The sequence below is a fragment of the Lonchura striata genome, chromosome 13 (assembly GCF_050655825.1).
Source record: "Lonchura striata isolate lonStrDom1 chromosome 13, ASM5065582v1, whole genome shotgun sequence".
NCBI classification, from domain to species: domain Eukaryota; kingdom Metazoa; phylum Chordata; class Aves; order Passeriformes; family Estrildidae; genus Lonchura; species Lonchura striata.
Window position 1 is genome coordinate 6,625,725 of NC_140715.1, and position 12,841 is coordinate 6,638,565.

A 12,841-nucleotide genomic window follows, 5' to 3' on the forward strand; every position below is an offset into this window, starting at 1 on the left:
CTTTGCAATTACAACTCAGATTTCAGATTCCTCTTCTTTGTTCACAGATATGCAGTTTCCCATTGATGTAAATACTGTGAGGAGAGATCATGAATTTTTAGATGGAGATGCAATTGAATCACTGTTCAGGTAAACATTAATCGTGAATCATCTTTGATACCCCCAGCCCCCCAGTTACTTGTCACTCATCTTTTCATACCTCTGCTTTTATCAGAGATTAACAAAGTCACCAAATCTGTGACTGAAAGAAATCACTTCAGCACATAGTTTAGTGCCACTATAATTGTTGTTTAAGGAATTAAAAGGTAAAGTAACCGCATGTCTGCACTTCCTCTTCAGCCAGCCTCTCAGAGATGTTACACTGAGCATTAAATATCTTTTTTGTGATGTGAAATGGCTGCAAGCTGATTAAAAATAGCCAGTTCCCTGCAAGCATGGCAGGCTGCTCTGTAGGATCATGTATAATCGAGTGCAGGAATTTCCTCCAACTTCTGTTCCAGCAGATAGTCAGAAAAAAAATTATCTGCATGAGATCTGTTCTGTTTTCCTGAATATTTTTTGGGTGAGAAGCAAAGGTGCAGGTTTGAAGTTATTGCTTTGCCACAGCTGTTCAGAGCACACAAGTGAACCTGCATTGTCAGTGCCAAGTCAGACTCAGGGCCCTGTGGAGCTTCCCCATGGATCAGTGCCAGGATAGTGTGAGGCTTCTGCTTCAATTTCTGCTGCAGTTACTGACGCCTACTCATGATGAGATTGTTTAGCAGGGTTTCTTCAACAGAAATGATGATTTCTAACACTTAGGGCACTGGGAAGTTCCTCTCCTGGTGAGGTGTTCTGGTCCTTTTCTGTGCTGTCAGGGCACCTGAACTCCAGCTCTGCCTGTACCAGAGCACCAAGGGCTGTTCACACACACGTCTCTAAAGCACAGCAGTTATTAGAGAACTTTGGGTATATTTTGTTTCTTGGTATCACCTCTGTCCCAAGTGCTCCTTGGGGACTCTTCAGTGTGCCTCCTGTTGATGCCACCTGTTATTTGACAACTAAGTGATTGACTAATCTGGGGACCTTACTGATTCCACAAGCTTTAATTAAAATTATAGATAATGCAGTCCTTCCAGGGATACAGGTTAACATCTTGATTATAATTATTTTTTTCAAGAAGCCCACACAGAATTTTGTTTATTTTCAAAATTTTAAATCAATATGAAGTTTTCACAACCAGTAAAGCTAATAATATGCTTTTTTAAAATTAAATGATTGATTATGGTTGTCTTCTCTAGTTTTAAGATGGCAGAACTGGAAGTGTGAACATCATGGTGCTGGTTTTGGGGGCCAGTGTGTGGGAGCCTTTAACAGAATGTCAGTCTTCAACAATAATGAAGACTCCATGGTAGATCACAACTAGTTTGGTGCATGTTTGTTTTCAAGCAATGAAATAGTTGAAATTTAAAACTCCTGTGTTTTTTCTCAAACCCTAGAAGGTTGAACACATTGAACAAGTATGCATCAATGAAAGTGGAAATAAGCCGTGATAGGAAACGGGTATGTCTGTAACATACAGTTCCTGTTCTGATTAAAGATGTGTTTAGCTATTGTATCAAACACCTGGGTTTAAAAGTGCATGAAGGACTAGCAATTTCTGAACTTTCCTTTCTATTCCATCCCACAAAGCTCTGCTATTCCCATTTTATGTTGAGAAAACATAGGGATGAAGATTGCAACTATGTAGTGTTTGAAACTTTGCAAGGTAGGTTAGGGGTGGCCTTTGAAACACTATTAAAATTTGATTTGACACGTTACTGTCCAACAGTCTCAGCATGGCTATCATTGCTTTCCTAAGGAGTTTCCCACCTTATTTAAGTGTTGAAACTCAAATTTCACTCCTGTTGACTTAACAAAGAAATTAAAAGGGCAGTGCAAATGTTCAGCCAATAGAAGCTGGGTAGGTTTTAGCTGTGCTGTCTTTGTGCTCTGCCACTGCAGCTCCATCAGAGTGGTAGCCACAGCTTGGCTGGGCAGCTCCAGCTCTGCAAAGCCTCTGAGCCACCGTGGATTAACTGCAGGACTAGTGAGAAAAGAATGCCATCTTCTGGAAAAATGTCTGGCTTTTGGAGAGTTCTGCTCTCTGCTGGGGCAGAATGGGGCAAGAGAGCCCAGAGAGAAGAGACAGGTGGCTCCCATTTCTCCAACCTTTCTCTGTCCCAGCGTTCCCTCAGAGTGGGGACAATCCAGCAAAGGGGGCACCTGGTGCAGGTGCCAAGGGGGGCTGAGGGCTCCAAAAGGGTGCCACAGATACCAATGCTGCCACAGTCCCACAGCTAAACACTTCTTTACCTGAAAACGGGTGAGTTTTGGTCACAGAAGTGTGAGAGTGTTTGATTTGTTTGACTTTAGGAAGGGCAGTGTAAATCCAATACAATTATCTTTCAAAACCCTTGGATTTGCCTCAAAACAGGATTTTTCCCCCTTTGATCAAATCTGTCACTTTTTCCTGTGGTCAGCTTCCCAGATTTATCAGCATACTTGGGCATCATTTGTCAGCATGTTTTTCAACTAACTTAGGGCAGATCTTCGGTGACTGAATGGTCACGTTTCCTTATGTTGGTCTTGGGGGTTTTGGAGGTCGGCAGAAAATCTAAGTCTACTTTTTATGTTAAACTGGTTTTTGTAATTTAAAATTTTCCAAACTTTGCCCTTAAACTAGTTTTGTTGTTTTGTTTATTTTTTTCTCCTCCTAAGAGTGACGACTCTGAAGATGATGAACCTTGTGCAATAAGTGACAGATGGGCCTATGAGAGGTGCAGCCAGCGGTGGTCTCGCATCAAGAGCCTGGCAGGTTTCCCAGCAGAGGAAGGTGCTGCTGCTCCCACCCCAGGCAGTCCAGTACTGAAGATCCCCCACAACGAGGACAGTGTTTTTCTGGATCATGGTGAGAAGCACGATGTGTCCTCTATTCACAGCACCAGCAGTGCTGACAGTGACACTGTTAACTCCCAAAAACCTTTTGAAGATGTGGAAACCAGCACGAGCTCCTCAAGATGTTCCTCAGTTAAGGTACCCTCACTGGACTCTGCTTTTAGTTGTTCTCCTCCCCGAAGTGAATTTTTAAATATCACCAGTGAGGAGAAGCTTTTGGATAAGTCACCATCTAAAAAGAGGAAGAGCCTTCTAAAGAAAATGGAGAAGCTGCACTTAAGGAGCTGCAATTTAAGGAGTGGTCAGTCAAAGGCCAAACCCATAATAAGTGAACCTGTTCTTCTGGAAGGACTTAATGAAGAAAAGATGAAGATGCTGAACTGTGTAAATATTTCTGACCTCTCTGGCATCCGAACAAAGAACAATTCTTCTTTTTCTCCCCAGAGCTGCAACAGCAGCAATCAGTCTGGAAACAGCAGCACAGGGAGCACTCCAAGCCCTGTTACAAAACCAGGCAGCCCCTCTGAACGAAGGGGGATGTATACAGAGCACGTGGACTCCAGCATGCTGTTGCTGGGGCATGATCTATCCCAGCAAAACCTAAAAAATGACACGACGGTACAAAAGAACCAGATGTTTCAAATACCACAAGGCCATAAACCTGGCACTTTCCCCACAGTGCTTACGGATAGCTCCCTGTCTCCAGCAGACAGCTCTTCTGTCAACTGGAGAACTGGGAGCTTCCACGGGCGCAGGAGGCGCCGGAGCAGAAGCGGCTCCAGGGATCCCAGAGGCCGCGGGAGTCCCGAGCCGGGCAGGGACAGCCGGCTGAGCGTGTACGACAACATGCCCAGCACCCTCCTGCAGGGCCTGGAGGCCGCGCACGTCGGTGACGACGACGTTTTCTCAGAGCTGAACAGCGTCATAGCAGATGTCCACGGTCTCAGAAAGTTGGTTGATCAGTGGACAGAGAAGTTCTCGGATGATGGGGATTCTGACTTTGCCAGTGACTTGACCTCTTCGTATCCAGCCTCCCCTAAAGAAAGCTCCCTCGAAACAGAGGGCTCAGAAGATAAGACAGCAGGGGAGGCTGAGGGAGAGAGCAGCTGTGGGCTGGGCAAGGAGATTGGTTCTGCAGACCTGACATACATCACAGACTCTAAAGAGACCAACAGGTCAGCCATCCTTGGGTTTGCCTTTGCTTCTGTCCACTCAAAATATAATTGTTTTGCCAGAACAAAGTGTTCTAAAGTCTGTCCTAGGTAGCAGAGTCTGTGCTGCTGGTGGCAGGTGCTGCTCCACAGGTGCCAATATCTGACCTCTGCTGAAAGCAGGACACATAATCTGCATGGGCACTCAGTTTGTATTGCCAGAGGCCCTCCTGGATGGGAGGTACCTTGTTTAAGTGCAACTAACTGCAGGTCATTTAGAGTCTTGGGTGCTTCACAGATGCAGGTAGAAAACAGGGATGGTGGAGATGGTTCTAAGGTTAAGCAATATTTGTCCCTTAGGCACGGGAAGCAGCACTGGTGTGTGGAAGAGAGCGTGAGCCTGGAAAGCCTTTCCCTCCAGACTGATGGCCAGTCAGCTGCCCAGCTGGCCCGCACACAAAAGCTGGCATTGTTGAAACTCACAGCTTTAATGGACAGATATTCCCCTTCCAGTAAGCAGGGCTGGAACTGGTAAGTTGTCTGGTATTAAAACAATCTGAGCTGGAAAGTGAGGAGTTGATGTAAGCATGTGAATTTCCTTGTCTGCCTACATTGCACATGTTCAAGATGAAGAATTTCATCCTATTAAATTGCCAGCAGCTTCGTGGCTCCAGGATTTCCTCTGCTGTGGGCTGTGCTTTGGCCCCTCACTGCTGGTCATGCTGTTAGTGATTTTAAGGCACATCATGGTTTCTTTTTAAATTTTCCTAATGGCAGGGCTTTTTCAGGAGACCATCCCAGGGACTGGAGAACCTGAGGTGACAGGTGGCTGGAGTGGGAATCCAGCCCTTCAGCACTGAGTGTCTGTTTGAACTAAACCAGTGACAAATTCAGACTAACATACATTTTGTGACAGGGAGCTGGTATACAGAAAGAATGAAAAACACTGCAGTGCCATAAAGGGATAGAATGTATTTCCTATGAGGATGCTTTGTTAATTTCAGCAATGAAATGAGGAAGTCATCCCTGTAATTGCCTTTGCTATTTTCTCTCCCTCCTGTTGCTGTGTGTACAGGTATGTGGCAGAATTTGGGGCAGCCCTTTCTGCTGAGTGCAAAGCAGCAGGTGCAATGTGCTGGACACCTAGTAACCTGCATCTACTGGTTTTCATTTCCAGGACCATACCAAAGTTCATTAAAAAGCCAAAAGCCTCAGACTACAAGGACAAAAATGTGTTTGGTGTTCCTTTACTTCTGAATGTGCAGCGAACAAGCCACCCCCTGCCCATTGGCATCCTGCAAGCCCTGGAGTATCTGAGGAGCCACTTTCTTGACCAGGTATGAACTGGAAGCAGCCCAGAGGAGCTCTGGGCCATGAACAGATCTACTCCAGGGAAGCAGACTCTCTTTCATACTTTTGTGAAGGACTTTTCCCCCCCTTAAGGCTCTGAATAGGCAGAAAGATGTAGATCTGAGCCGGTGGCCTGCGAGGAAATAGCAGTGCTGATTCCCTCTGGGAATACCTTTAGCCCTGTGCTGTGTTTTTGTGCCTTCCCTCACTGGAACCCTCTGCAGTCATGTCTCTTGGTGCAGGCAGTCAGGCTGCCTTTGCCTGGGGAGGTGTCGTGTCTCTGCTCCCCAAGGAGGCAAAGCTGCCAGACAATGTCATTGTTCCCTCTGTTCTGTGGCTGCTGCTAGTGCCAGAGCCAACGTGAAAATTAGTCTTGTTTCAGCTGAAATGCACCACTAAGCAGAGAGGAAACATTTCAGCAGTGGCTGTTACAACTTTTTCTGGAGCTCAGTTGTGTATTTATCCCCTGAGTGGAGATGGCAGAAAAAGTGTGTGCTGTATATGGTATTTCCATAGCATAGCTGTAGAGAGGAAGACCTTGTGACATGAGACATATTAGTTAAAGAGAGGGCTTTTCTCCCTCTGCTTTGCCATTGTCTAGATGTGTTATATGATGCCAAAGTGCAAAAGTGACACTCCTGTGAAGTGACAATGCAAGTGTTTTTCATTTTGAGGCCATGCTATCCATTCAGTTCATATAAATAAAACAAAGAGTGTAAATGCTGTATCAGTGGCACAGAATAAAACTGTCACCAGAAGCTTTGGTGGGGTCAAGCTCATGGGAAACTCTTAAATCTCCCTCAGCTGACAATCATATTAAAAGGAAAATCAAAATTTCCTTCAAATGACAGCCTGTGGAAATATTAGGTGTTTCAGATGTATCAGGTGTTCCAGGGAGCCTTGTGGATCTCACAGTCAGTTTGTGTAAGCCAGCACTCGATGTATGTTTGTGTTTGGTGGACACACATTGAAACTTAGGAGTTGCCATGTGTAAACACAGCCTGCCCAAGAAAATGGGCATATGTCAATGGTAGTGATTTTAAAAGGCAAAATTAGTACTTTTGTATTAAATAAAAGCCAAACAAACATGAAAATTGGTATGTCACAGCTGATTCTGTGGTCATCGGGCATAGTTTGCCTCAGAGAAATGCCCATGCAGCTTCTAATGATACAGAAGTATTTTGGTGCTCAGTCTCACTGCCATATGGTATTTGCTGTTACAAGGAAGGTGGAGGATCACTTATTTGTAAAACATTTGATTCCTAATGACTCCTCTCTTTGTCTCTAATAATTTCTTTTACCCACAGGTTGGCCTGTTCCGAAAATCCGGTGTTAAATCCAGGATTCTGTCTTTAAGAGAAATGAATGAAACCAACCCAAACAATGTCTGTTATGAAGGACAGTCAGCATTTGACGTGGCAGATATGGTCAAGCAATATTTCCGAGACCTTCCTGAGCCTATATTTACCAGCAGGCTCTGTGAATCCTTCCTCCACATCTACCAATGTAGGTACCAAAAGCTGTCATTTTCCAGTGCCTTGAATATCTTAATATTCAGCTGTACAAGGCAGTGGGCAGACCAGGAGTAGTGCCAAGTCCCCCTGTAGTCAGAGGGGACAAGTCAGGCAGGACATTTCTGAAATTAGTTCCTTGTGGCTCTGGATTTGGGAGCTTCCTGTCTGCATCCTAGGAAGCAGCTAGTTCTCTTCCCTGAGGGATGAAAGTAATGAAATGTTGCAGCAGCCCCCTTAAACTGTGCTTTTAAACAGTCATTTCCTTATGCAAAATTAAGAAATAACCTGGTCCCCTTGTTCATGTCATGGCATAGCTCCTTGAATGAGAAGACCTGATATATTTCTTTATTGAAGTGCCTAAGAACAGCTGCTGTGAAACAGCTGGGAAATGCCAGCAGTTTTCTGCCTGTGCTCACACTGCTACTGTCCTTGAGACTCAACCCAAAAAGCAAGGAAACACGAATCTGAAATACTGCATTTAATACAGTTTAAACAGGTTCTATTCCCAGTACTTTGCCCTCAAGGAATTCACTTTCAAAAAGCAGATGGACTGGGGAAGAAGCTTGAAGTAGGGCTGATAATATTGTTGGGACAGACAAGTTTCTTCTGCTTTTGAGAAAAGGTTTTGAAACACAAATTGTAAGCTTTCTGAGAGGACTTGCAAAAACTTACTAGGTTTTGCAGCCTAACCCATGTGGCTTTTATTGACCTAGGTCAATGAGCAGCTGCTCCTCTGTGTACAGTGTAGGTTCATGAAAGTTCTGTTGAGTTTTATTTCATCACCTGCCAGGGTTTTAAAATTTTGTCTGAAAACAATTTATTTGTTTGAAGTGAGTTTTCTACTTGCATTCAGAAATCCTCCTTCGTAAGGAGGTCAGCAATTCCCATGTCCAAAGGATGTATAACTGTTTTCCTCCAATTGTTGTAATCTGGCCACTGTCTACCTCCTGTCTCTTGTTTTGGGAGAGAAACAGCAAATGCCCAAATTCTATTCACCCCACTCACCCATCTTCTGGAGCAAGTGCACAGATTCAATTACTCTTTTCGAGATAAGAATTGTGCTCCTTTCACCAAGAAGTGTGTTTTGTGTGTTCTGTGTATGTGCTTCTACCTGAAGGGAAGGAGAAGTGATCTTCTACCCTTTGCAGTGGTGTTAATGGGAGAAATCCTTGTGCTGGGGATGTGTGGCAGGATGAACCAGACCCACGCTCCTGCCAGAGCTGTTTGGCCAGACCGTCTCAGTGGGGGTTAGTGTGAATTAAAATCTGTTGGCAAAACACTGGTCTCTGAATTGAGTTATCTGAGAGCATCTGTTCACTTCACGCTTCAAGCTGAAAGGAAAAGACAGTAGAGCAGCTCCAAAGTATCACTGCAGAGTAATATTTTATGGGGAGACAGGGCTTTATTTGGACTGTAGCTCAGTTCAGGGTATGTTCATTAGCATGGTGCTCAAGATAAATTGCAAGTCAGGCAGCAGCATCCCTGGGTGTGAACGTGCACTTGACAGACAGTAGGAGAAATGCTTCATGTTTGATGGGATAATGGCCTTTCCTTGTCTGCTGTGAGCTTGGGACAAGGAAATGGATGAACCTACAAGCTCAGAGCCCTGCTTGGGGCCCTGCTGATGGATGCTCCTTCTGCAAATCACGTGTGGCTTTTGTCATGGTTTATGTTTTTAGATGTGCCAAAGGACGAGCAGTTTCAGGCTGTCCAGGCTGCTATTCTCCTCCTCCCAAAGGAAAACAGAGAAGCTTTGAAAATCCTCCTGTTCTTCCTGCGAGATGTGGTGGCTTTTGTTGAGGAAAACCAGATGACCCCAACCAACATCGCTGTCTGTCTGGCTCCTTCTTTGTTTCACCTCAACACCCTGAGGCGGGACAGTTCCTCCTCTTCATCCAGGTATTGGCACCTTGATGCTGCTGTCCACAGTGCTCTTGCTGGAGCAATGCTTTCTGTAGCTGGCCTAGGCTCAGAGTGTGATTTTGGGGGGGAAATAGACTCTGTGTGCCTTGGGGTTTACCTTAAATCTGGTAGCTCAGGTGCAGCAGGAGTTGCCTGCAGGGCGTGGAGCGATGTGGCCGCTCACTGCCCAGTGCAGAGCCGTGGTAAGGCCCCATTGCCATGCTCCTGACCAGTCTGTGTGGGTCCCTCACCACTGCTGCACTCCCCTGCTTGCCCAGGAGCCCAGCATGTGGCCACTGCTAGCATTAAAGGGGCACTGGCCATTGGAAATGTGTTCCTGCACTGGCCACCTGAGCCCAGGTGTGGCCTTAAGGCCCTGCAGATACCTGGCAGACTGAGGCAGCTACTGGCACTGGTTCTGCTGGGTGATAAGGGGATCATTCCTGCCAAATCGAGCCATGGGGATTCTGTAAATTTATCTTAATAAGTAAAAGTATCTGGGTTGCATAACATCCCCTGTTTGTACGTGCAGTGAGGAAGGTGCCCTTGGGCCAAAGTAGACAAATAATCTCTGAGAGCACTCATGCCTTATCTGGCCTCCTGAGGCAGGGCTGTTTGCTCTGCTCGTGCTCCTGGGCTGTGGACAGACAGATCAGGGCAGGAGAGCACAGCTGGCTGTGCAGCAAGCATGGTGCTCCTGAGGCGTAGCGAGCTGAACATCTCACTTGGGGATCTACAGGAGAGGACTAGTCCCAAAGCAGAGGCTGTCAGATGTGCTGTTGGCATCTTTCAGGCTCTGGGTAGCACAGGGGAAGGGAAGGAAAACACTGAGGATTTTCTTTTGAATGTCACAAAACATCAGAAAATGCCTCGGGCATGCCTGTGCTGAGCTGGCACACGGCAAGGGAGCCACGGGGCCACTGCGGGTGGATGGAGGCAGCAGGTCCTGCTGGATTGCTGTGCTGTTTGAGCTCCTAGGAGCTACACTCTGGGACTTGTTCCTCTTTGCTTCACATCAGCGCTGCTCTGAAATGTTAGGACCAAAGATAGCAATGGAGTTTTCTCTTTGTTGTCAGTGTGTAGAAGCCAGGATGCTTTGAAGCTTTAGTTCTGCTGTAAGTGTGCATTAATGCCTTGGTGCAGGGTTCCCACTTCAAAGGGTTCAAGCTGACAGGTCTGACTCTGAGGAGCAGCACTGAGGACTGTTATCTTCCACCCAATTTTCAAGCCATTTGGCAGGAATGTACATAGATAAAAGTTTCAGAAGCCAAGACTAATGATGTAATACCACTAGCATGAATTAAAGAGGGGACTGTTTTTGAAATGTGTTGGGTGTGGTTTGGGCCAAAAGATTTAAAAGGTTCTACATGGGCTTTGCAGGTATCAAAGAAGCTTGATACTGAAGATTATACGCAAATAAGCGTGGGTCATTGTTGTTCTTAGCCAAGTGTATGATGATGTGTTTGGGGAATAAATTCCTTGACTTTCCTTTCTTGGGTGTCCATTACTAATGGTCAGTAGTGCCCTGGACACCTTTGGGACGTGCTGGGAGGGAATTGACCTTCAATAGTCACATTGCATGAGCCCTACATGGCATGTGCAGGTCCTTCAGTGCAGAGTGTTTTGTGTGGTTCCCAGCACTTTGCTCGCTCAGCCTTCCTCTCACCTTCCCCTGTCCTAGATCCAGTCAGAGGAAGTGCAGCTTGGGGAAGCCAGACCAGAGGGAGCTGAATGAGAACCTGGCAGCAACGCAGGGCTTGGCTCACATGATAATGGAGTGCAACAGGCTCTTCCAGGTACGCCACTCACTGTCACCAAGCAAAAGCTCTGGGCATCCTGTGGGGGTGGCTGGCTTGGAGCAGCAGCTGGGCAATGTCCCTGCCAGCCCAGCCACAGCTCTGAGCCTGTGACAGATGGGAATCCTGCTGCTGCAGGAGAAAACGAGCATTGCGACCACTCCTCCATTCCCCCCTTTGGGCTTCACTCCATGGGCTTGGGGACAGCTTAGAGAGCACCTGTGGGCAGTGGCTGCCATGTGCCCTGGCAGGGAGGCCCTGGCCACCTCTGCTGGAGAGTGGGTTGAAGTTTTATTGCTGGGGCCTGGCCAGAGCAACAGCCATGCCTGTGCCTGGCCATTGACCCCAGTAATCTGAACCTGGACCTTGGCCCACAGACTGACTTCCCAGCTTGACCGCGGCCTTTGCCCGTCATTATGGACTTGCCTAGTGCTCCTTAGACTGTGGCTATCCCTGGTTGCTGTCCCTGGACCTGATCCTGACCTCCCTTGCTGCCTCACCTTCCTGGCTGCACCTCGGACCTCATCGCCGTGGATGTGTCTGATGATCCTTACTCTTGGCTGCCCCTCTGGCTCAGCTCCAGCAGTGTGGGACAGGGCAGCTGCCCTGCCAGCCCTGTTGTCCCACTTGACCCCTGGCTCCTTTCCCTCAGGGGTGCTGACCACACTCAGCTCAGACCCTCTAATCCTCTGCTCCACCTGCTCATCCAGGCAGGGGATGCTGCCCCATGGCTCCCCTGCTCTGACACATGGCCCTGCCCCAGGGCTCCCCCAGCACTGATTCCTCAACCAGTGCCTGGCTTCTGAGTGACACCCCACCCAGGACAGCTGAGCTTCCCAGGGGTCTGATCATGGCATCAGTCTCCAGCCCAGACAGGGCTCCTAAGTGCCCCTCTCACCCCCAGCCCAACCATGGGCCCCTGTTTCCCCAGCAGTGGCCTGAACCCCTCTGCCCAGCTCTGAGGTCCCTTGGGTGCCCTGACACCACTCCTGCCCTGTACCCTCTGGTCTGCCCTGGCAGCCCTGTTCTGGCTGCATGGCCCATGGAATAGCCCCATGGAACGCTGAGCTACCCATGGACACTCCACACACCCCTGCTATGACCACTGCTGACTCCAGCCCTGAGCTGTGGGGCTGCCCCTCACCCTGGGGTGCTGGGTCCTGCTGGTGTGACCCCCTCCCTGCCAGGGTAGGCACTGGGTGCTGAGACTCGGGGACTGCCTGGAGAGGGCTGTCCCCCTTCTGCTGGAGGCCACAGCTCAGTGTGGCAGCCCCTGCCACGCCCGTGCCCGGAGGAACACCCAGGTCTGCTGCTCTGGACCTGGACTGGTCACTGTGGCCACCACTGGACCGCGGCCAACGCTGCCTCTGCCACTGAAGCTGAGCAGGACTCGGCGTCAGCACTGCCAGCCCAGGTAGGGCGGGAGGGGCCCTGGCTGGCCAGGCTGTGCCCCGGCCCCAGGGGCAGGGAGAGCTCCAGGGCACGGGTGTGGGTGCAGTGGGGACAGGGAGCACAGGTCTGTGACACGGCTGTCACCCTGCTGTCACCGTGGCACTAGCGCCAGGCCTGCTGGGTTTGTGGGCAGTGCTCAGTCACCAGGAGAGTGCATTTGCACAGGTCTGCACCTGCTGCCCACCACATGAGGTACTGGACACTGACCAGCTGTGAGAGCTGAGCCTTCCCCAGTGCTCTGGACATGGAAGAATCTGATACAGATCTCTTATCTTTATATATACATATATATATACACAAACATATGTACATACCTGTATACACATGCATATGTCGGTGAGCACCTGCATCAATGCAACACCTTTTGTCCAGTGGTACCACAGCTGCATTTTTGTAATGCTTTAGGACTCTGGAAGATTTTTAGGAGAGCCTCCAGCAAACCCAAAGGCAAAGGCAGGAGCTGTGGCTCCTTGTAGTTGCCCACGATTGATATGCACTGCACAAAGAGGTTTGCAACTCTGTAGGGATTCAAAACATTGCTGCTGAGGGGAAAGGCATTTCCCTTGTGTTTTCTTCAGAGGGAATGTAGTTTAACTGATCTGCTCCTCCCCTGGGCTTCCTGCTCCTCCAGGTAAAACTGCTTCCTGCCTCCCCGCACCATCACAGATGACATCAAAGGCTGGGTGACCTGCTCATACCTGGCACCTAAGGTAAAGTAGATGGAAGGAGTATGGATCACAGTATTGTTGGTTCTGGGAGT

General features: G+C 48.3%; 1 protein-coding gene across 13 annotated transcripts in view; it reads left to right on the forward strand.

Annotated features, from left to right (window-relative positions):
* The window catches only part of LOC110469665 (rho GTPase-activating protein 7), a 58,688-nt gene that overhangs the window by 39,864 nt on the left and 5,983 nt on the right, over positions 1-12,841 (forward strand). For 11 of the 13 annotated variants that reach the window (XR_014958285.1, XR_014958284.1, XM_085591183.1 and 8 more), the window contains 9 exons: positions 48-129; positions 1,479-1,542; positions 2,740-4,091; positions 4,428-4,598; positions 5,245-5,404; positions 6,725-6,923; positions 8,611-8,830; positions 10,515-10,629; positions 12,713-12,791. Coding sequence is in view for 9 of the 13 variants with exons in the window: in XM_085591183.1 (XP_085447309.1) it covers positions 48-129; positions 1,479-1,542; positions 2,740-4,091; positions 4,428-4,598; positions 5,245-5,404; positions 6,725-6,923; positions 8,611-8,830; positions 10,515-10,629; positions 12,713-12,751 (2,402 nt within the window). In the remaining 4 variants the exon portion in view is untranslated. Of the gene's footprint in view, positions 1-47; positions 130-1,478; positions 1,543-2,739; positions 4,092-4,427; positions 4,599-5,244; positions 5,405-6,724; positions 6,924-8,610; positions 8,831-10,514; positions 10,630-11,006; positions 12,044-12,712; positions 12,792-12,841 lie in introns of all 13 variants that reach the window. The other 2 variants (XR_014958286.1, XR_014958287.1) reach the window with 1 other exon arrangement.